Source organism: Suillus subalutaceus (assembly GCF_016647625.1).
Source record: "Suillus subalutaceus strain FC151 chromosome Unknown DFJ58scaffold_330, whole genome shotgun sequence".
Classification (NCBI taxonomy): Eukaryota; Fungi; Basidiomycota; class Agaricomycetes; order Boletales; family Suillaceae; genus Suillus; species Suillus subalutaceus.
This window is the reverse complement of record NW_024540579.1, coordinates 1-22,962: the sequence shown is the minus strand read 5'-3', so window position 1 is coordinate 22,962 and position 22,962 is coordinate 1. Positions and strand designations below refer to the sequence as shown.

General features: G+C 45.8%; 6 protein-coding genes across 6 annotated transcripts; 3 read left to right on the top strand and 3 right to left on the bottom strand.

Annotated features, from left to right (window-relative positions):
- Positions 1-4: 4 nt before the first annotated feature.
- Positions 5-4,099, bottom strand: DFJ58DRAFT_719664 (uncharacterized protein; the record flags this gene model as incomplete). Its single annotated transcript, XM_041384667.1, has 8 exons — positions 5-8; positions 129-476; positions 1,686-2,890; positions 3,086-3,427; positions 3,479-3,513; positions 3,535-3,670; positions 3,817-3,888; positions 4,043-4,099. 8 exons carry the CDS (start codon positions 4,097-4,099, stop codon positions 5-7), a joined length of 2,199 nt encoding a protein of 732 aa, XP_041235247.1.
- A 1,837-nt stretch (positions 4,100-5,936) lies between these two features.
- Positions 5,937-7,753, top strand: DFJ58DRAFT_848591 (uncharacterized protein; the record flags this gene model as incomplete). The annotated part of the gene is made up of 11 exons (XM_041393650.1): positions 5,937-5,976; positions 6,048-6,062; positions 6,205-6,293; positions 6,446-6,480; positions 6,566-6,595; positions 6,917-6,985; positions 7,009-7,091; positions 7,132-7,224; positions 7,371-7,405; positions 7,460-7,526; positions 7,644-7,753. The coding sequence occupies 11 exons, from the start codon at positions 5,937-5,939 to the stop codon at positions 7,751-7,753; spliced, it is 666 nt and encodes a 221-aa protein (XP_041235246.1).
- A 233-nt stretch (positions 7,754-7,986) lies between these two features.
- DFJ58DRAFT_671745 (uncharacterized protein) lies at positions 7,987-13,967 on the bottom strand (the record flags this gene model as incomplete). Its single annotated transcript, XM_041382985.1, has 5 exons — positions 7,987-9,319; positions 9,358-11,323; positions 11,375-12,112; positions 12,360-12,580; positions 13,810-13,967. Coding segments are annotated over 5 exons (4,416 nt in total), but the record flags the coding sequence as incomplete, so codon positions are not given.
- A 1,875-nt stretch (positions 13,968-15,842) lies between these two features.
- Positions 15,843-17,198, top strand: DFJ58DRAFT_875000 (uncharacterized protein; the record flags this gene model as incomplete). Its single annotated transcript, XM_041394411.1, has 7 exons — positions 15,843-15,960; positions 16,033-16,105; positions 16,159-16,279; positions 16,334-16,395; positions 16,450-16,526; positions 16,575-16,717; positions 16,780-17,198. 7 exons carry the CDS (start codon positions 15,843-15,845, stop codon positions 17,194-17,196), a joined length of 1,011 nt encoding a protein of 336 aa, XP_041235244.1.
- Positions 17,199-17,741: 543 nt separating this feature from the next.
- DFJ58DRAFT_848588 (uncharacterized protein) lies at positions 17,742-21,406 on the top strand (the record flags this gene model as incomplete). The annotated part of the gene is made up of 16 exons (XM_041393649.1): positions 17,742-18,224; positions 18,280-18,408; positions 18,465-18,587; positions 18,654-18,773; positions 18,822-19,283; positions 19,343-19,624; positions 19,673-19,777; positions 19,828-20,067; positions 20,126-20,209; positions 20,324-20,374; positions 20,487-20,525; positions 20,637-20,703; positions 20,881-20,952; positions 20,988-21,072; positions 21,106-21,189; positions 21,262-21,406. The coding sequence occupies 16 exons, from the start codon at positions 17,742-17,744 to the stop codon at positions 21,404-21,406; spliced, it is 2,571 nt and encodes an 856-aa protein (XP_041235243.1).
- A 611-nt stretch (positions 21,407-22,017) lies between these two features.
- On the bottom strand, positions 22,018-22,701 carry DFJ58DRAFT_671746 (uncharacterized protein; the record flags this gene model as incomplete). The annotated part of the gene is made up of 2 exons (XM_041382986.1): positions 22,018-22,564; positions 22,622-22,701. Coding segments are annotated over 2 exons (627 nt in total), but the record flags the coding sequence as incomplete, so codon positions are not given.
- Positions 22,702-22,962: the final 261 nt, after the last annotated feature.

Genomic DNA, 22,962 nt, shown 5'->3' with positions numbered 1-22,962 from the left:
TTGGTCATCTTATCGATCCAAAAAGCATCTAATCGAGGACCAAGATCATTGCGCCTACAGTACTGTGTTTACAAATGACATTGCTATTGGAAAGAACAGTGGCATAAGATTAATCCTAAAGAGTATACTCAGTGTCCAATGATTCATGCAACGCGTTATACATCTCCTTGTCCGCATAACGGTTAAGATAAAAGTGGTCATAGTGCTCCCGAGATGTCGCTGAAGTCAAGGAATGGTCAACCTCTTCTCCGTACACTGGGACCAACTCTGCAGCATGTGTTACCTCTGTTATGGGAATGACAAACCCGGTGTGGGTTTTGGGCTGCGTTGCAGGTGCATATACCCTCTCAAGTTTCCACAACCGAGTGTCCTCTAGATCTTCGGGGGTTTTTACAATACGAAAAGGTTGGACATAGAGAAGGGGAGTGCAACAGGAAGTCAGGAAGCTTCGCAGTTGAGCGCCGGGGTGGGGCCAGCTGGAATACAATGCGAACTTGAGCAACGGGAACTAGACAGTAGATGTCATCAGTATATGGCACGATAGGTAGTATAAACCAACTTACAACCAGGGTTATTTGCGCCTTGATCCGTTGTAGAGACTCGCGTTTCTGCAGGCACATATGGGCACATTTCGCACCTTTTCACAACTCATGACAATTGGCCTTCAATGCACAACTTGCACCATCAGCTATATTCGACTTCTATCATGTCTCTAGTTGTTTTACACATAACGCGCAGCTTTCCCGCGAAACGCGCCATAGGCGCGCTACTTTCCCACACAACGCGCAGCATTCCCGCGCGCGCTCAGCGCGTTTCTCTCGCACTTGTTGCCCTACTCCATACGCAACTTCTGCTATGTCTCCAGTCATTTGCGCATACAATGCACAGCTCTCCTGCAAAGCGCACCATAGGCGCAACACTTTCTCACGCTTTCGCATTTCGCGTTCCCGTGCGCGCGCTTAGCGCGTTTCTTGCGCTTAAGCGCACTCCATCGTGCATCATCCAGGAGCATCCATCCATCGTCCAACCAGTTCCTAGGTGTGTCCCTTTTCATTATCAGACCATATTTAGCCTATTACGCTTTGTATTTCGTTATGCACCCTTACTTTACATCACTTTACCTCACTTGCATACTTAGAGCGCTCCCTATTCGGCTCCGAGCCCTGGGAGAGCGCTTAGGTAGAACTTACATACTTTCATGTTCGTTTTGACACCACAGCTTCCTACCACAGCTTCCTACCACAGCTACCTACCACATCTTTCTACCACCATGTACTTGGCAGTTAGTTCCATGCAATGCATGCGTCCGTCATCGTCTTAAGGCCCTAGCATCAGTCTAAAGCTAGTAGCAGTATCAGTATCCATCTATATCCGCGCTTTTCACCATATTATCGTCTCTCTACACTTGTGCACTGCTTGCACTACCATCCCAGTTCTCTGCGCATTTTCGCCTTTCGCACTTTCGCCTTCCCGTGCTTCGCGCATTTTTCGCATTTCACTTTCCCGCGCGCGCCTTGAGCGCATTTCTCGCGCTTACATCGCCCTTTTGTCGCCTTTGATCAGGGTTGATCAGCATCATTTCGTGGATCCTTGCTTTCTTTGCTTCCCTTAAGGGTCGAACATATCACACGGCATATCAAGACCCAACATAGAGAGTGTTTGCTTGTCATCTGACTTGCAGTCACCTTTGTTGTGTTACCCACACCGTGTCTAAGAAAATTGCATCACAATTTCCAGATGGGAATGTATCACTTGGTGGTTCGGCCTGGACAGCTTGGCTAGGCATGATAATTGATGGGCGAAATGTCGAATGCAGTTGGATACGAAACTTGGACCAAATCTTAATGGTGCTAAACATCCGGAAACACCCTTCGACATCATCTGCATATCGCTGAATGTATTCTGTGACCTTGTGACGAAGATCAGGGAGTCCATAGGTGCGCATCACATCAGGCCAGCTCAGATTTGAGCCATCAGGAGAGCGAGTGACGGTAAGCGCTGCATTGGCGCTGTCAGATAGGATGCCCTTGGTGAAATGATTCCGTATGGGCCTGGGGGCGCTGAAATGATGTTGTTCGTCAGGGGCAACACGAGAAACCCATGCCATCGTCGGGTCTGTGGCATATACTTCCTCATCTTCATCGATGACGGCATTCACGAGAGCATGGTTATGTTGGTGAAGGAGGAGATATAGATCGAACTGCCGCATCCGCTCTTCACGATCAAGGATGCGGACGATCTGCTCGCCGAAATCTTTCTGTTTGCTCGTTCTTGTGAAAGGGCTTTTGCAATGTGTGATGAGAAGTCGTTCACTAACATCCACAGTGAATTGAATCAATCCACCGTTGTTCCTAATGGCCTCTGCGAAGCTCAGAAGGAGCTCGAGTTTTGGTATGTAGAAGTCCTCCTTGATGCTGCTTTGTCCCCGACGTGCCTCAGCTTCCAGGATTGCCACCTTGCAATCGTGGAATTCGTTAAGTGACGCTTGCATTGCCTCGATACTTGATTCTGTATGGACAGGGTTCTGCGCTTGATACATGAAATCGATGAGAGCACGAATAGCTTGCACAAATTCAGGGGGAGCAGCACCCAAAATCATGGCGACGATGGTGCGCTGGATATCACGATGCTCTCGTCCAGTCATCTGTGCTACATGTGAGATCCCAGAAGAGAAGTGACGCACACCAACACGCTTGTGATGACTCTTGTAGTGTGCGTCAAGCTCGTCGCTTCCGACCACTTCTTTACACCACTGCAACAGATGGTCGAAGAAGAATTTGTGCAGGGTGTGAAGGATTTCAGGGACAAGGAAAATAAAGACCTGGGTGAGCGCCCAGTCGCACCAGAACGGAAGATGAATGCCTAGGAGGAGAAGCTCCTTCGCCTTCTTCTGGAACCGGTCAAGATTTCATGGATTGATGGACTTGCTGAGAATGTACAATAGCTCCAAGGTATGTTCCACTGTGCGAGGATCGTGACGGTTGGCATCCCCGAATTGCTTGTGAGTGGCCAGTGTGATGGGGGATGCGTTCTTTGACACAGAGGCGATCATCAATTGTTCTGGAAGGTCTGCAATCCAAGCGACAAGAGGGGTAAAGCAATATCGAAGTTCACCAAAGGGATCAGGCATAAACTCGCCGACCTTTGCTGCGACCTTTAAGCTGGCAAAGACTAAGTCAACACACTTGTGCCAGACACGCGACTTCAGGATTGTGTGATAATCAGAATGTGTTTCAAACTTGGGGATTGGTATATATGCTACACATCGCCAAGCATGGGATGTAGCCTTCATACGAATGTCAGAGTCGATGTTGCCGATAGTGAGGAAAAGAGGGTGCATTTCCAGACCGCCCGTCTGTCTTGTGACTGGTGTCTTGTCCGATGCAGCTATTATGGGCATTATGGTCGCCCCTTCGGGCAGCTGGTCCTGGAATAGTCGATAGTTGAGAATGTGAAAATACAGAACAGAAGCACATACCTGTGTCGAGAATGCTCGATTTGCTGTGAACCACTCTCCATACTCTCACTGCGCACCCTCCCGGACATGTAAAGGATCAAAAGACATGTTTTGAGCGAAAATTGGGTTGCCAAAGAGGCTCTTCGCAACTTCAAGGCCATCATGCCATATTAGATGAATGGGAGCAGTGGTGGTGTACCCCTGTACTTCAAACTGCGTGATACACCATTTCAACCCGGGAGGTCAAAGGTCCATCCAGGACAATAGTTCTCGAGCACTCAAGAATGAGGGTTTTTCTTTCACATTGAACTGAAAATGTAGAGTTAGCAAGTAGTACACAGACAGATCATATAGAATACCCAAGACAGTTTGAAAAAATGATCGATCTCTGTCTGCATCATGGTCTCAACTAGAAATTTACCGAGTGACCACTTATATGGTCATTTCAGAAATAGGTTTCAAACTTGTGAAAAAATTTCTTTTCATGGGCTGGTACATATCATGGAGGGTACTTCTAGGAATGATATGAGCCAACAATTAAAGAAATCGGCGGTTGGGTTGTGGAGATATGGCCAAAATACTGACTTTTTGGCCCCACCACCATATGTCACCAATATTGATCTCCAGGTGGTCCAGGATCATCACCAATCGATTCCTACACCTAAAAAACCCTAGGACAGGCCTTTACAGTATCGGTCTTAAGTTAAATTCAAGCACAGCAAAAGTATAGGAGGTAGGAGGGGGGAGGAGGACCTTGTATATCTCAAGAACGCGATTTTTTCTGGGAAATCTGGCTCGACCATCGTGTTCAGATGGATCAAGAACCCCCAGGAAAAATGCTTTTGTAGCACTGGCAAGTCATGGGAAGTCTGTAAAAATCGATCTTTGTGGGGGGTATGAGGCAAACTGACATATTTCAATTCAAACAGGCTAGAAATAATCTGGGACCATCTCCAATCGATTCCTGTGATCATAAAACACTAGGAACATCCTTTGATATATCAGTATTCACATAATATGAAGATATATGAGATAGGAGGGGGAGGGGGACCTTGCATATCTCAAGAACATGATTTTTTCTGGCAAATCTGGCTTGACCATCATGTTCAGAGGGTTCAATAACCCCCAGGAAGGATGCTCCTGAAGGACTGACAAGTCATGGGAAGCCTAGAAAAATCGATCTTTGTGGGGGGGGCATCAGGCAAACTGACACATCACAATTCACATGGGCCCGGATGACTCTGAGACCATCTCCAATCACTTAATATGATACAAAAACACTAGGAACATCCTTTTATACATCAGTATCGACATGGAATCCTGCCTCTGGGCACAGTAGGTAGTAGGTAGGGGGAGGGGGTAGCATCACTCTGAAATATGATTTTTTCGGACCAAACCAGTGTTCCCATCAGATTCAGACGGCCAAATAACCCCAGAAACAAGTTCTATTTGAAGCCAAGCAAGTCATATGAAAGCTCAAAAAATCAATCATTGGGTGAGGCAGCATAACAGGGGTGACATTGCTTACATAAGCAAAAGCGGTCAACTTGACCATAGGTGGGCAACTTTGCAACAACATGACTTTGCCATATCAAATTGTTGCTCCTACTGGTCTATGGCTTCAGAAATAAGCCTGAGATCAAGCTATGCAAGTCATGCAAAGGCTGACAAAATTGACTTTGGGTGAGGGCCTCAGCACAACAGGACTTGATAACTCATGACTTTGGAACATGATTTTTTCGCACCAAACAGATGCTGCTATCAGATTCAGGAGGCTCAATAACTTCTAGAACAAGTCCTATCTTGAGCCAGGCAAGTCATGTGAAGGCTGAAAAAATCGATCTTAGAGGGTAAGGCAGCATGACAGGGGTGTTCAAATTTGAAACATGATTTTTACACATGAAATGGGCATGCCCACTCGATTTAGATGGTTCAATAACCTCAGGAACAAGTTCAAGATACAGTCATACATGTCATATGATGGCTGGAAAATCAATCTTAGAGAGGGAGGCAGCATATCAATGTTGGTTATTTGCTTCTAATAAGCCAACTTGCAAAATTTCAACAAGCATCTTCCAATTACAATATATAGCTTTCGTTTGATTGACGCTGATCATATGCACAAAAATGTGCTGTTTCATCGAATATTTCTTATGATAAGATGTGGCTTTATTATTGTGGCCTGATGTGACAATGATTATATAAGCAAAAATGCGGTCAACTTGAACCAAAAAATTCTCTTTCTTGCTTCTCCCTCCCTCACTCATGTATTTTAATTTTCACTTCTGGGATGATTTTCCGTTGATGTCACCCTGCATGAGTCTAATATTATCACCGATATGAACAACAAATTTCGCTTCTTGAAGTGTTTGAGGTAGAATGACCATCATGTTTATGTGCCTTGTGTTTTTGCTTTGATATACTTGTATGTTTGTCACTGGATTCTCTATACACCTGGGTGACTCAAACTTCAAGAAAGATGTCTGAAACCGGCATAAAATTCTGTCCTCGCACCCTATGTAAGTAGATGAGCCACTGGCTATGACACATAGATAAGTTTGTCTATTTATTGAACAAGTTAAAACTATAGTGACTGCCAGTATATGTAAGTCAAGAATAATAGATGTGATGTAGGGAGTTGTGCCTACAGGCTCACACACCTGGTATCGTCAGGGCGTTCAGACTGTCAAGTAACCTGGATTGCACATCCAGATCATGATTGATGACTTGGACAACATCAATAATAGATGGATGCACGTGTCCGGTGATGGAATGGACATTTGACAACTGGTTCAATCAAATCACTAGATGTCTGAAGTCTGGATCACATATTCAGGTAGGCCTCCTGTGAATCTTTGTGGTCTGTGATTGACTACCAATAGCCAATTGATAACATCATTGTTATACAGCAGGAATTCCAGTATCATCAATTCTAGAGAAATGTGATGGCTGTCCACCATCAGAGTCACTATTTTTTATACTCCACAGTATACCACCTTCATCTTTCTCACATCTCACCTTCTGTTAGTAGGAACAGTGATGACATTTCTATGAAATAGAGCAACCTCCTCTTCTCACCTTTTATTTCTCACTCTATTTCTTGGCTAGATATATCATTACTGTTCCCACTAACAGAAGGTGAGATGGGAGAAAGGTGAAAATAGTGATCTCAGACCTTGAATCCACCTGTCTTGTTCATCACTGTTCCCACCAACAACAGGTGAAATGTGATAATTGCAAAGGTAGTGAAAATGAAGGCAGAAGGAAGTGACATTAAGCCTTACAGGGTAGAGTAGTAGGAAAGAGAAAGAGGGTACAAGAAACTGAATGAGTAGCAGTATGAATGGTAAAGTCATGAAATTATACCCCAGAAGCTATTTGGTTAGTGGAAGAAGGTATAACTAGAGGATGCTATGAAATAACTCAATGTAACTCACAAATGTTGCTTTTACTAACCAGTGAATTCAATGTTCTTGAACATTCATTTTCCATGATCAATAACTTGGACTACATCAATAATGGATGCATGTATGTGTCTGGTGATGAAACAGACATTTGACAGTGCCCTACCTGGTCCAATATGACATCCTCCTCCTCTTTCTCTTTGTGTTCCAATGTCCTGAGAGCGACCAATGTAAGATCAGGTAACATTATAGTAAATATTGGCTATACAGTTAATGATAGTGTGCATGAATGCCCGAGAATGCTGTATGATGCTTCACTTCCAAAGATCAAGGACTACATGTCTACATCTATTCAGAGCCATGGTGCCTAGACAGAGGAAATGGTCTGCTTTGTGTGCGGGGACGCGGGGGAGGAGGGACCCTCTTGTGCTTGTTTGCCTTGGTTAATATCTTGTGAAGGTCCCTGCGTTTCTGCCTGTCACTTCCTGCCTCTTCCACCTGTTCCACAGAGGGCAATATCCTTGGAGATATAACCTGTAGCCAGGTAATCCAGGATAGTTGTCCATTCTATCACCGGACATGTGCATCCATCTATTAGATCACAGACTGCAGTGACCCCTATCAAGGACATGAATTAAAGATGAGAGAAGAGGTGGTTCAAAGTGGTGCGTACTATTTTTGCTTCTGGACAGCCAAGATATTGACTAACTATGACTGTCCCAGATCACCTTGCAATTGTATATCCCGTCATGTAAGCAGCAAAAATACAAATATAACCTCAGGAATGTGGCAACACGTGAACAATGTGCTCCGACCTACCAGGAAAGGCTTCTGGTCTCTATATGAGGATGACCTGGTGGCTTGTTTAGTACATCAATATCCAGGCATTTGAATATATTGGGAAGAAACAGGAAGGACTGGACTGCAGAAATGCAATTGTCTTACTTACCTTAGCTTTATTGCCTTTATCGCTAAAAATTATTGATGTGACAAATAAATTCACTTTTACATTATTGCTCGCTATGTCTATGAAATCAGGTCATATCAGAGAGAATATTGGCTATACATTTGCTAACAGTACATATAAATGGCTGACTATCGTATGTGATGCACAAGGATCACGTGCTAGTCATCTACATCCATTGTATCATCACATACAGGTTTGGGGCTAGACAGAGGAAATGGTCTACTCCGTGTGCGGGAACGTGGGGGAGGTGGGACCCTCTTGTGCTTGTTTGCCTTGGTTAGTTTTTTATGAAGGTCCCTGCGTTTCTGCCTGTCAGACCGCTTTCTAAGAGCTCCAAGGGCATCGAAAGGCATGACATCCATTAGGTCCGCTGTGAAAATGCGCTTTCCCTTGATTACATTGACTGGGCGGCGCACAACAGGTCCTCTTCGACTTTCACCAGCTCTCCCTAAGCATTCAATTTTGTAGAATGCGGGATTAGTGACGAAGACTATGGCTGATTGTTTGACACGCCATACAGCTGCAGTGGTGCTTGCAGGAAGACAGTGAAGGTTGGAAAATATATCTTCAAGTCCATCTTGCAAGAGGGTCTTCTCATCGTCGTCCATGCCTTTCAACAACCTATGAAACTCTGCGATGTATCCTTCTCCAGTCCATAATGAAGACCACTGAGAGCCTCCCTTCTTGAGCGATTCATGACTTGGGAAAAAGATGGACAACCGGTGTGCAAATGATTTAGACCTTGGGCCCATACGTCCAGGGGTCACACCTGTATGGTCCTGGAGTCCAATATTGCATGCATCGAAGGTCACAGCAGCCAGGGTGTCGGTGATGCTTGTTATCGTCCAGCATTTCATGGCTTCCTGTAGTGATGCTGGGCATGGCCTGATTCCCTGGAAGATCTCATCTTTGAGCATGAGCCACAGGTGCCTGGTGCACATCACAAATAGTCGTCCCACAGACAGTTGTGCGTGCGAGAGTCTGGAAAGCCACACCCAAGGCTTCATAATGTTTGCTGGAGAGCTGGCTATGGCTGACTTTAGTCGAGCCCACGAAGGCCTCCGACCAAGAGGAAACTCCTCAGACTCCAATTCTGCATCTGCTCTTGAAATCTCTAGCCTCGCTGCTGTTCTAGCTCTCTGCACCTTTGTATTTGCACCCATGAGAGCCAGCACCGTAATATCATCCTGCTGTTGGACATCATAAAGGCAGGTATCATTGGTGAGATCGAATTCCTGCAAGAAGAACATTCCTGCAGTCTCCAGAACATTTCTATACTCCAGTAGAGCCAGGGATTCGCGTAGATGAGAGTCAAACACGATTGGGGTGGAGGTTGTGGAGCGCAGCATGTAATTGAGGATGCTTGTGAGGATACCAAGGTTTGGCGGGTGTCTCCTCACTATGGCGATCTGTGTCCTTTGAACCTCACGCACCCGTCTTGCCAGGAATCCAAACCACACCTCAGATGGGATCCATAGCACTGGATCGGATCTCAGATACTCTTCTGCCTGAATCACAATCATTAACACTGCAACATAATTCTTGAGCGAGGGTCGCTTACCTTAGACATTACACTCTCAAGAATGAGTCTGGCAGCCTTCCCACTTGTCCTGTATTCATCTCGCACGCCATAGGTTTTGCCCTTGGAACCGGTCAACACTCTTGCAATATTGAAGCATTCGGTCATGTAATTTGATGATGTCTTGTAGGCGTCGCTGTCCATTGCAAAGCTGACCTGGTTGTTGGTGGTTCTGACTGCTTCGTAGTATAGGTTGTATGCGCTCCGGAATGCTACATGGGTCTGCTGACATCTCTCCCGCTGCATCTCGGCCTGTAGCGCACCATATCGTGAGAGGGTGTTGTGGTGATGCAGCTGGCCTTTGTTATACCCCCCTGCTCCGAAGGAGGCCTCCAATGCATCCAATCTCCAAAGTCCTACCACAGGAACATCTGATGAGCGTGGTGTAAACGACACCCCAACATCAAGCAGTAATTCTCCATGTGTCCTGTCCATCATGTGGTGCCAATCCAGGTCAGGTAGGTTGTGAAGCAGGGCGTCTTCAGGTCCCTGAAATCGCCCCCTCTGGCCATCCTTGGTGATAAGCTTGATCCCCTTCCCCTCCAGCACGAAGAAGCACGACCCAAACATGCTCAGCTCCATGTGGCCGTCCTTTATTCGATCATGCATTCGTACCTGCACCTCCAGAAAGTCATCATTCGACAATGGAATTATCTTTTGAGTCCCCTTTCCACCTGTCGTTCCAGATCCACCCTTATTCTTGTATCTGGCCTCCTGGAGTGATTGTTTCATGTATGCCTGCCAGCTAATGTCGGCACAATCACCGATGGATGGCAGCAACACTCGGTCCCAAAAGATGTCTTCGACTTCATTAGGTATTATAGTCACTTTTTTGCCACTGATGGCATCATCATGCTTGAGGCGGGGGAAGAAAATGTACACATTAAGGGTGGAAGCCGCAGATGAGATGCGCCCGATGCATAGATGCGGGATGGAATCCATTTTAACTCGTAGAGACAGCCATTCCGCCCTGCCTCCTGGTTCATGTGCATCCTCTTCTGACTGCGGAATAAGGAGGTCCAGATACGCATGATTGTGCTTCGAGATCCCAGGCTTGGAATGAAATGGAGGTGTCATGTAGACTCCGATGGTCCCACGCAATCTCAATGTCTTCGTCATCCAGATAATGCTGTCGATATCCACTGAGATCGATATATCATCTTCATCAAATCTAATTGCATCCAGCTCAAGATCCACATATATCGGCCTTTCATCACCGTCTGACCCACTGGTACACCCACGCACAAACAGATCATGGCCATATCTGCATTGTTCCTGCAGAGGTGGATCATACTGTTCAGCTGATTTGATCATATCTGAAGCAGATAATATGACAACATCACTGATTCTTACACCACTGCTGCCCTTGTGAGCCCCTGTCCTGTCTAGGGAATATGCGCCTGTCACTCGGTCAGGTACCTGCATTGATGAGTCATATGAATCCAATGTTCCAATAGGCATGATGTGTTCCATTGTGTCAAGAGGTCGACACTGGTAGAACATTTGAAATGTGCTTGGCTTGATCCTGTACCCATGGTCGACCCAGGTCGCCCAGGCTGCAGAAAGCTCCATTCGAGCTGAATGATATATCATGGTAGGGTGGACATTGCTGGGGGGCCTCAGCATCTCTATTGTTGGTCCGCCTTCATAGTCATCAAATGTTCTGTTATCTGGAAGCCATCGCCTGCCTTTGTATGCGGCCATTGCAGGTGGTGCAGTAGGACGAGGAAATCGTTTAATACTGCCAAGATTCCAGTTGGAGACACGTTTTCGAGATGCTTTTGCAGCAGATGACCGCTGGGAATCGTCTTGTCCACATGCCTCGGCAGACTGCTCTGGCTCTACTGGAATATGAGTTCCCAATGCACGTGGCACTACGCTGTTACGGTCGCGTGCCATAGAAATCTCCTTGGTAGCTTTCAATATCTGGGAAAGCCTCGCCTTCCTATCCTGAGGCAGTGTTGTACCAAGCTCCAAGTCTTCATCATCATGGGTGTCCATGTCCTCCACATCGTTATCTTCGGTGCTGATATCGGGATCCCTATGGATGGGTAGATGAACAGCAGGATTTTCATTCAGCACTGGAGGTCGTTTGCATGTCATGCATGTCGCACTGACAACAGCAAGTGTTCGGAGCATCGAGTTACATTCCGCATGATACTTCCCAGTGCGTACTGCATCCATGTCCTCCTCTTCTGGTGGTGTATCATCTTGCCAACACAATGGGGGGCTCTCTCGCAGCATCATGTAGTCGATGTAGCTGTCCTTGATATGACCTGCGACTACACGCAAGATTTTGATGCGCAACGTGTGGCCACATGGAATTTCTGACACATCCACTGGTAGTGCTCCATCCTCTCCCATTCCACAGATCATAGTCTGTTCCATCACTGAGCATGCAGTGGCGCTGCGGTCTATTCCACTTAGCCCCCAATCATAAGACAGTACCTGAATGTCGTCGAGATCTCCTGAATCCCACCCATGCAGTGTCGCAGCTCTATCCCAGTACTCTGGCCCATTCCATGTTTGCCAGTCGTGCGGATCTTCTCCATCAACATTCATTTCATCATCTGACGTATGGCAGCCCAGGACATGTGCCTTGCGCCTCTGGAAGTCGAATACTACAGCGAGGAATTGGACACCATTGTTTACTATGAATCCGACAGGAACCACAGGACATCCAGTATTACAGGAGATGTAATGATCTGTCCTGATGATCTCTATGTCGTCATCATTCTGGTTCATTGGCGCAGCTGCCATCATGTCGATGAATCGCATCCTCGTTTGGTTCCATACAGAATACCAGACTCCTAATAAATAGAAGTTGGCCACAGCACCATCAATATGTTCTGAGTGTACAGCAATTGTTGAGGATGCTTCCATTGCGGCAGTCCAACGAGATGGCCGTGCCATGGTGCGAGCTGTTATGAGTGAGCTTTGGTTCACAAATACTATAGTGATGCAATCTATAGATAAACTCACATGCAATCTCTTCCATGGTGTGCCCAATCTCGTGTACTTGTGCGCTTTCACACACCACTGATGTCTGTCTTGCCTCATGCGGAGGTGGAGTCGGATGATATTCTTCATCATGGTGCCTCCTGCCAGATATGTCTGCATTGCGAACCATCAGATCATGTAGTAGATTGTATTTTGTTCTCACCAGGTCGTCCCTCATAGTCCCGTTGTCCTGCATCATCCTCATCTTCATAATGATTCTCATGTGCAATGTACTCAAATTCATCGCTATCATGCTGGCCCCTAGTGTCCAAATGATGCATGGATTTCTTTGATCCTGCAAACAAGCAGTTAGCGTCTCTGCAGATGGTAGCTAAATGACAACATGCCTTTAACACAGGAACATATTGATCGCCTTTTTTGACAGACTTTACCATGTCTTCTGGTCGCATGCGCAGATGTTCCCCACACCTTTGCACGTGTCACAGCTCCTGGTCCTGTTGTGCATCCTGGAATAGGACTGATAGTAACGCGGATAGCAGGACGCTTTGCATGTTTCTGTCCACGACTCTGCTGTCTTGTCTGTGTGGCATATGATGACTCTATGATAGAAGTTCAGGAATGTATATAGTGCTGCCTTGTCGAGTGAAATATTGTAGACTGACCCTGTTGCTCAGGCACCTCTTCATTCACGAATGAATTGGTAACATCATTTGAGAATCCATGGTAATTTTCAATGGCGAGAAAGCAGTCACCGGGTGCCTGGATCAATGCGGGGTTTCTGCATGCTTCGCATGTTGCGCTTGAAGCAGCCAATGTGTCTAGGAGACCTTCACATGTATTGGGATGCTGTCCACGCTGTATAGCAGAAATAACTTCCTCGTCCGGAATATAATGGGACATATGATGTGTTTCGGGCCTGTCAAGGAGCATCATATAGTCTCTGCAACTGATTTGGATTTGCGCAGAAGCAATGCGGAATATTTTCATGCGTAGTATGTGCCCGCATTGTATGTGTATTGGCGGCACATTCCCGTCTCTATCCAGTCCAGCTGTTAGAACTTGCTCCAGCACGGAGCATGCTGTAGGGCCACAGTCCAATCCATTTTGCTCCCAATCTCGAGTTTTGATGCGAACATCCGCAGGATCTCCGGCACTCCACCCATGAAGGGCTGCGAGTCTCATCCAATATTCAGGCCCTGCCCATGCCTCCCAGTCATCTGGATTGGTCCCATCCACGTGCATGGCATCATCTGAAATATGGCGCCCAAGGATGTGCGCCGTACGTCCTTGAAAGTCAAATACGACAATGAAGAAATGGGCAGAATGATGGACGACAAACGCAACAGGAACTATGGGACATGCACCATGTGGAGGGATGAAGTAGTGCGTCCTTATTTGGTCCAGCTCTGCGTCGCATAAGTCAACAGCCATAGCAGCATACATGTCCAGATATCTCATCCTGGATCGGGCGAGCCCATCATACCAGACTTTTGAAAGATAAAAGTTCACCACTGTTGCATCAAGCCACACGTCCAATTGGAGTGTTTTCAAATTGTGCCATGCATCTATCCAAAGAATTGGTCGTGACATTGCATTAGCTGTCTCTGTGATTAACTCGTTGATCTCCCTGGTAGTGACCCACTCACAAGCAATGTCAGCAATGGTTGGCGTGCCTGGAGCATGTGATAGTGATTGGATGATTGGTGATTCTGGAGCCTTCGTCTGGGTCTCTTCATCATCGACTCCTATGTTTGGTGAATCTAAATTCCCAAAGATAAGTGAATGTCATTTACTACATAGCTGAATGAAATGGGCCTATTGGGCTTCAGTTCTCACCCGTGATATCACCATAAACATCAACATCACTACAAAATCTTACAACTTTTGTTCTAGATCTTCCTGCCAATTTCATGTTCAGATGGATTGCCTTCATAGTTTCCATCATGACTAACCCACTGAGCGACCACCCACCACACGCTTTTTCGGACGTCCACGAGCTTTCTTCTTTGTCTGAAGTAGGATAGATTCCGTGTGATGCATTGCTGAATGTTCATCATTCAATCCAGTGACAGATATGCCTTGATATGTCCCAAGAGTCTTTGTGGTACTGTTGTGTACTTTGACAGCACTCGCGTCTGTGGGCCGATTTTCAGGGATTGGACTTATTGTAACACGTATGATTGGGTTGCGGGAATGATGTTCGGTCATAGCGGCTGATAGTTCTACATCAACTGTGCCAGATGCCTGTTTTTTGGAGATGCCTGCACCAAGTTGTGATTGACTTGAATATAGGAGAACATAGTTGACTCACGATTTGCTGCACCTTTCATCCCTTTCTTTCTTGGCCTTCCTCGCTGACGCTTATTATCTTTTACAGAGTCCTCTCCAGCATCCAATATTCCACAATTCTCTATGGCCACCAGAAGTCCAGCAATATCTGTGTCTGTATTCCACCCATCATCACCTGCATCAGATGCTGTACGTTGAAAAGAACTTCCTCCTTTCTTTCTCTTTTGGCTGGAATCAAGGATGCCACATGCAAAGATCTCCTCCACAATTTCAAGTCCATCCTCACCATGCATTGCACTGTTGATACTGACAGAGTTGAGGTACGTGTAGAATGAAAATACGAATACCAGCTATGCATTGCCATCTCTGCGTGATGCTAATCGCTCACGCAAATAATTAACCCAAATAATTACCCCTTAGGGTTGAATACATACAGGTGACCTAATTTACTAACACTCCATGCGCTCGACACTGCATAGTACTTCGGATCCAGTGATTCATGTCCATTCCACCGGTTGACACATATTATATATTTTCTTCCATGCTTCTGATGCAAATCTAAATAGCTGTGGGCCCCACCCCATAATTATGTCAAATCATACACCGCACTGGCTGCATTTGCATGTGCTATTCAGCTCCGCCGATCCACATGATTGAATTATGACATGCCATTTAACCTTTGCAGTAATCCTAGGGTCTGACGATCATGCAACAGGAATGCTCAATTCTAAAATGTTGTTGTCGTTTGCAGGTTGTAAGGGAGCCAAACTCATGCTAAGCGTCGCTAGACCTGTCCTAATTGGGAATTGTCTAAACCTTACAGTGCGCAGCGTCAACATTTGCAGTCTTAAGACGTGTCCTTAAAACGTGTCCTACTGCGGAGGTTAAGGACACGTCTTAAGACTGCAAGTGTTGGCGCTGCGCGCCCTAAGGTTTAGGTACAATTCCCGTTTAGGACAGGTCTAGCGACGCTTAGCATGAGTTTGGCTCCCTTATGACCTGCAAATGACAACAACATTTTAGAATTGAGCATCCCTAACCATGTGATCCGCGAGTTTCGGACAGGCTTTACGTGTTCGTATCCTATAGTAATGCAACCTTAATATATTCTTAAATGTTTTAATGTTGTAGTTCCAAGCCTTGATAGGCCATAGTTAGTTTTTCGCATTCTCGTTCACTTTCTCCATGTCTCATCGTCTATCGATCACCAGCTCTGCCTCACATGTTGATGGTCGAAATCTCCCCCCGATGAAAGGCAATACGCCAAATATGCGTCGACTACGGACTTGTAGATCCATTGAATGTATGTATCCAGTTCAAGGCGATGGCTTGTTGACCAATGCCTTGAGACTGACCAACCTCATATTTTGTACAGGGGTCTACAACAAGGATGACGAGTCGTGTTCCACCCCTAAGTTAGGTCGTATTATACTCAGGGTAGGGGAAACGTGCGACATGAAGATACATCTGGATGTCAACATGCTGACTCTACTCACTTCAGTATCACAATTTTTCCTGATGATTCAAGGGCGGTGGCGGAAAAAGACGGCAGCCTGCCCATCATGTCTTATTGGTATGGAAAAATCACGAAAATCTGCTTAAAACCCCAAGGACAAACCCATGTAAGTGTATGAATTGCATGACCAGTATCTACCCGCTAACACGATCTGACCAAGGATGTCTGGCTAGAGATTCAGTGGTTTTACAGAAAAGTAGACCTGGAGGATGTTGGGGTAAAGTGCGATTCTTCGTTATTTGCATCATTTGCAATATTCTGACCTGTACAACGCAGCCTTGCTCAATCCATGGGTGACTATGAGCTAGTGCTCAGCGACCACAAATCATTTGTGGACATCACATGTGTGGAGGGTATGTGCCTTTTATTTTACTGCCTACTTATAATTCATACCATGTCAGATCATGCCATGATTCTTAGTTACAATGAAGGCGACCTCTCACAACTTGAAATCCCACCCGAGACTCTCTACCATCGATGGAATATCAATATCACATTTGTGAAGAGTAGAAAGGATGTGCGCATTCGTAGTGTCAACCTCAATGTAAGGCTATGGACTCGTACATTATCCTTCTATATTAATTTAAATTTTATTTCCTATCACAGAACCCACAAAGAGCAACGCAGTGTCGCTGCAACAATTGCGATCATGAGCTATACTGTCCCAGCATCGCCCAGCGATACTGCAGGAAATGCAGACAATGGTTCAATGATGAGTGCCTAGACACTCTCGAACGTCGTGTAGATCGACATCCCGCACCAATTTCACCGGATGTCTACGGTAATATTGATGTGGATGAAGAGTTCCTCGCGATGTTGACATTGCCAATTTGCCGTGGCGGACCATATGGGGTGGTTGGTAATGGATCCATTTATGCGCGAGCGAAGTCAATGTTGCACGATGGAAAGATTCATGGTAAACTTCCAGAGGAGTGGAGGAATATCTTAATGGATGCTGAGTCGTTAGATTATGAGGGTCTCAGCTATTATAAGTGTCCATGTTGTGTAGACGTGTTATGCTAAGGACTTCTATCGTCGATACATCAGTCAATACGTCTAACATTTGTCAATAACACGTTCCTTGAAGGTTGGCTTTAGGTTCATGTCCAGATCATTGAATTCATCTGATAATAATTCCATAATGGCTCTATGTAATAATATTGACGGGATTAAATAGCCGAAATGAACATGATCCGATTTTAGCGGTTCTGAATGTGGCAACGCAAGGAATGATATCAAATCGTGTAGGTTAGACATTATTTATCCTGTACTACGCGAAACGGTCTTTGACTCCCAGTTCGATGGATCCCTCATTTAAATTCCGTCATTGGAGCACTCGCGGCGTTGGGATGCTAATGAAATCGAAGGGAACGATCAAAGATATTGATGGGGAGTATTCGTTCACGGTCTCTGGAAAGTCCTCACAGAGCTGCTCAGTTGCGGCCCACTATAGGCTTCCCCTTCGAGCAATCAACAAAAAATTCGGACTTTACAGAAAGATCGTAATTCACCTGACAGAGTCATCGCATCCACTCGCCACACAACTTCGAGACACTTATCTATCAATAATGGACTATCTCCAAAATGTTCGCATCACATTCTGGTCGGATGCCCGAGGATCTCCAGATCCACTTGATGCTGAGTTCAGGTCTCCGGCAATGGATTATTATCTATGGTTGGACCACAGGGCTGGTGGATTTCATAACGAGTGTCGTATGAAGCTGGAGATGTATCATCAGATAACCTTGAAATCTATCAAGAACCGAGAGGGCAAGGATATCATACCACTGCGTCAGTTATCGTCTATATATAACATTCATTGTCTAATTAGTAGAGAAGTTGATTGGGGCTCCTATCACGCAAATACCTGTCAAGAATACGATTTGTGTGGGGCATTTCAGGGTTCTGTGTACGAGGAGAACATCCAGCATCTACTAGATGCAGTAGATACTTCCATGGACGCAGGTCTCAAGGGTCAGAAATCGGCCAGCTCGGAAGCCAGTCACGACATTAACACGGATAGACAACCACCATTAGAAGTAGATGTCATGGTACGCCCACTTGTGATCCCTTGCCTATTCAATCATGACATGCACACTCTTGCAGCAGAGCAATATCGATCGCTCAGTGGAGTCGGTGGATGACAATTTGAATGCATCTAGTGCTGCGGAATTCGCCCAAGCCAGTCACGACATTGACACGGATAGACAACCGACATTAGAAGTAGATGTCACCGTACGCACACTTGTGATCTCTTTGCCCATTCAATCATGACATACATACTCCTGTAGCACACCAATATTAATCACCCAGTCGGGTCGGTGGATGAAAATTTGAATGCAATATCTAGTACTGCTGATGCAACGGATGGAGAACATACATTTGATGAATCTATTACAATCTCAGATACTCTGGTATGTCCAAAACCACGATCACGCATGAACGCAATTGGGAGTTTCACATTAATATCGATGCACTAGTCACTGAGTCAGCATTCAGAGCTGATCCAAACTGCGACATCAAATCGAGGTTGTACTGGTACAGATGGGGCTATTGAACCACCAAAATCTGCTGAACACGTAGAGTCAGGCCTGAGGCCAGTGCGTGTTTTTATTCTCAGTTGATCGCAACTGATGTACATTTGCAAGTTTCCACATGCATTCAAGCAGTCATACTGCAGGCGGGCTATTAGTACGATGGGGGTACCGAGTATCCGTATTGATCTTTCCCAGTGGTTTATTGCATACATCGTCGTAAGGATGCGAGAGATTCATGGACTTGACGAAGACACCCCTCTGGACCATGTCTTGGACTTCGGGTCTGAGAATCATGTCACCTGTGCAGAATACAGCGAGGTGCATGGAATGGCAACATTCATAAAGAACGTGCAGACCATTTCGGTCGAACGGCGAACTATGGCGCAATTCTTTGAATGTGCTTCTCGTGGTCTCACCATGGCCAGGGTGTTTGTTGATTGTGCAATTCAATGTGATGAAGAGTCCGAGGATCACAATATGAAGCATCAACGAGATGCGTTGGCCATTGCTGTACAAGATACCGATTCTCCATGTTTTCAATATTCCAACGATGTTCCCAACACGGAATGCGATGTACGAGGATTTTCTTCAAGGCAGTGGAACATCTTCATACATTGATATCATTGATACAGGATATCATTAACAATTCCTCGACATCGATAGGTCATGATCAGGATTCCTCGGCGGCATTCACTTGGGATGTCGAAACGCCTTGCATAACTCCTGGTGATTGGATGAACCGTTTGACTCCAGGAAGCTCTACAAAGAACAATATCGTCAACGATTCAAGTTCTGACGACCATATGGACCTGCGTGGTCGGCTAAGACCTCGGAAGCCCAAGGAGCCCAAACGTCGTGTACAATTTGCGAAGCAACGCCGTCGTGAAAATTCACCCTCGGAGCAAGATGTCAATGTAAATCAGCGGGGCTCTGGGCGCCCTGTAATATTTGCTGTTTCACAGCCACGGTCCAGGTCAAAGAGGCGGAATGCTCCACCAGCCGTGCATTACACCTTAGATGACCTGATCAAGGAGTCACGCAAGGATCACAAAGATATTCAGCCATGTGTAAGACTTTGATACACCCATTTGGATTCTTAACCAATATGAGCTCATAGATTCACTCCTTTCTTGTCGATCCCCACCGGGATGCGTTCATCGAAAGCAACTTGCCAACTGAATACGATCTACTAGTGGATGTTGCGCGATTTATAGCGGGTAGGCTATCGAAAAAGTCAATGTCGGATACCCCCATGCTTGCAGCACTATCGCTGATGAAGATCGAATACTGGCTACAAGACGTTGCGGATGATTGCAACAAGGCATTAGAAGCCGGCGATATGACATTATCACCTTTGGTACGAGCAGTACAATGAAGTCGATTATTGCCCTAATATTGTTAAACTGCATGCTTAGGCCCGACATGTCTTACTCGAACTTTCAAAGCGTGCTTCGACGGATGCAGTATCTCTGAGTGAAGCATTGGAGATATACATATCGGTAAATATTTCTATTCGATGGTGATCCACAACACTGAGCTGACGCTGGCCTTTGCTGAAGAAGCATCAAAATTCTTTCAAAGCATTTTCCATTGTGACTCGATATCTATGTAAGCTACGGGCATCACACCCTGGCGCAGACATTGAGTATGAATCTGGATTCAAGGTATTAGCGAGGATCATCACTAGACATCAGAGGGATAAGCAAATCTGATATCAGGGCCTGTTTTGCAAGATAATCTACTAGTGCGAGTTAGAGTATTGTAAAATTGATCAAGGATGATGTTTTCAATGCACAATGGATAATACAGAGAGATGTAAGTTGATGAGACAGACTCGATATTCTACAAGATGTGAAGTTGACAACGGGGATACAACCATGAAGGCGATGACCACTCAAATTGAATTCACCAAGGTTACATTATCAGCTAAATACCCCATCGACCTACCATGGAGAGGCACATCAGTCAAAGGCCGCAGAACTTCATTATCGGTGTAACAGCTTTGAGTCACAACAACGAATGACAGCAACGAGAACAGGATACGAAGACAATCGAAGAGTGATACAAGAGAACTGACGTGAGACGGTAACGAAGCTTATACACTCACAGCTCGAAACACATGGGATCACATAGAACGTCGTGTGAAACGACGAATGCGATGCCCCAACAGTGGTTCAAAAGATCCAACGTGCGACTGTCACCGCAAACAAACACCTGACACCACAGCCTAACACCCGACGAGGTGCGCAACACGTGAAAACCCATCATCATTGTCAGAGCAACTGCTCAAGACCCCAACAAGGAGCTACGACAAGACAAACAGGTGGGAAGAGGACGAGAGAATTATGGGAGAGAACAAACGGTGCGACTTTGACAACAGACTAACACTCCACAGGCGCGCAACACATGAAACGACCGAGAATGCCTTGTCCGGGCAACAGCTCAGAGCTCCAACAAGGAGCTACGACAAGGCAAACAGGTGGGAAGAGGACGAGAGAGTCGTGGGAGAGAACAAACGTGCGACTGTCACAACAGACTAACACCCTACAAGGCGCGCAACGCGTGGAATGACCAAGAATGTCTCGTACGAGCAACAGCTCAGAGCTCCAACAAGGAGCTACGACAAGACAAACAGGTGGGAAGAGGACGAGAGAGTTGTGGGAGAGAACGAACGTGCGACTGTCACAACAGACTGAGGCCTTACAAGGCGCGCAACATGTAAAATAACCAAGAATGCCTTGTCCGAGCAACAGCTCAGAGCTCCAACAAGGAGCTACGACAAGGCAAACAGGTTGAGGGAAGAAGGAAAGAGAGAACGAAAATTGAAAGTCAACCATTTCAACCATCACGTGACCTTCCCACGCCACGCGCACATCGCTACCAAGTCACTTTTGTGCAACATTTGTCATAACATCGGACATGCCACAAGTTCTATATAACTTTGTATGAAGCTGTATTTCATTGTACAGAAACAATGTTGAGTCAATGAGTTAGTCAGGCGACTGACTCTGTCATTAACATCTCAAAACACGTGTTGCGTGCTGAGAAATCTTGCAAACCGATATGTTTTTATCATGCTAGAACATTACATCACATCATCATTCACTTTCTGACATGTATTTTGATATCATGCGTTCCTGATGACTTTAATGATGGGAGCGTGCTCAATATATAAATGACAAATCACAATTGTGAGAATGGATGCACGATGTAAACGACATGGATGTCTATATGACTGATAGAAAATGACACATACAGGTACAGAAGGTTAAGTGATCTCATATCGTTTGGCCTACTGTAACAAGCGTCAATGCGTGATCCCGATCTCCATTCGCTGAGAAATGCTGAGAGGCCAGTTGTACCAGACACGCCCAAGGTTTTCACCATCACACTGATATATCCATTTCGGAGCTGGTATGCTCCTGCGCTTCTCCCCGCACTTCAAGCACCTCGTCTTCATCAATGTCTGGAGCCACTTTCGCCCATAGAACTGCTTTCCATCAGCGTGGAACACCATGTTGTGAGCCCTGGTACCACAGCTACGATTCGAACATTGATAGATATCAAGGCCCCACGGCCTTGCGTCCTTGAAGTTCGAATAGGCTAATAACCGGGTGTTGACAACACGTTCCCTGGTATTTTGCTGATCATCGACCTTTTGATATTCTGCATACGACAGCATGACGGGAGTACTGTTCAGGGCACGCTTATCTTGGCCAAACGACGCTTCTAGCGCTGCCCATATGCCCATGTCGTACACGAACACATTTTCAACGAAGCGACTGAGTGCTGGGACGACAAGAGAATCCACAGTTGATACCCCTGCAAAGGAGAAAACGAAATCAAAGATATTCCTGGTGCGTTTGTCTTCAGCTACAACGTCAGACAAAGTCATTCAAGCGGTCACTGACATTTCTACCAACCGTTTCAAGCGGTCGACACTCTCTGTTATTCTCCCGGAAGAACCACACGATGAAATCACAATACCACGAATGAATGGTCCAGCGTCAGTGGTGTTGTTGATTTTACCAATATGTTGCGCGGCCACTCGAAGGTTATCGCCAAGATAGTTGTGTAGCAGCTATGTAGAAATCAGTAATAATGATCTGCATCAATTATTGTATGACGCCCAAACATTTACCTCATGCACTGGAACCGAACGTGAATCCGCTGCATTGCCAGACACCACGAGGTTTCCGGTGTCGGTATCAGAATGGGTGTCGATAAAAACCAGTAAGTTTCCTTCATATTT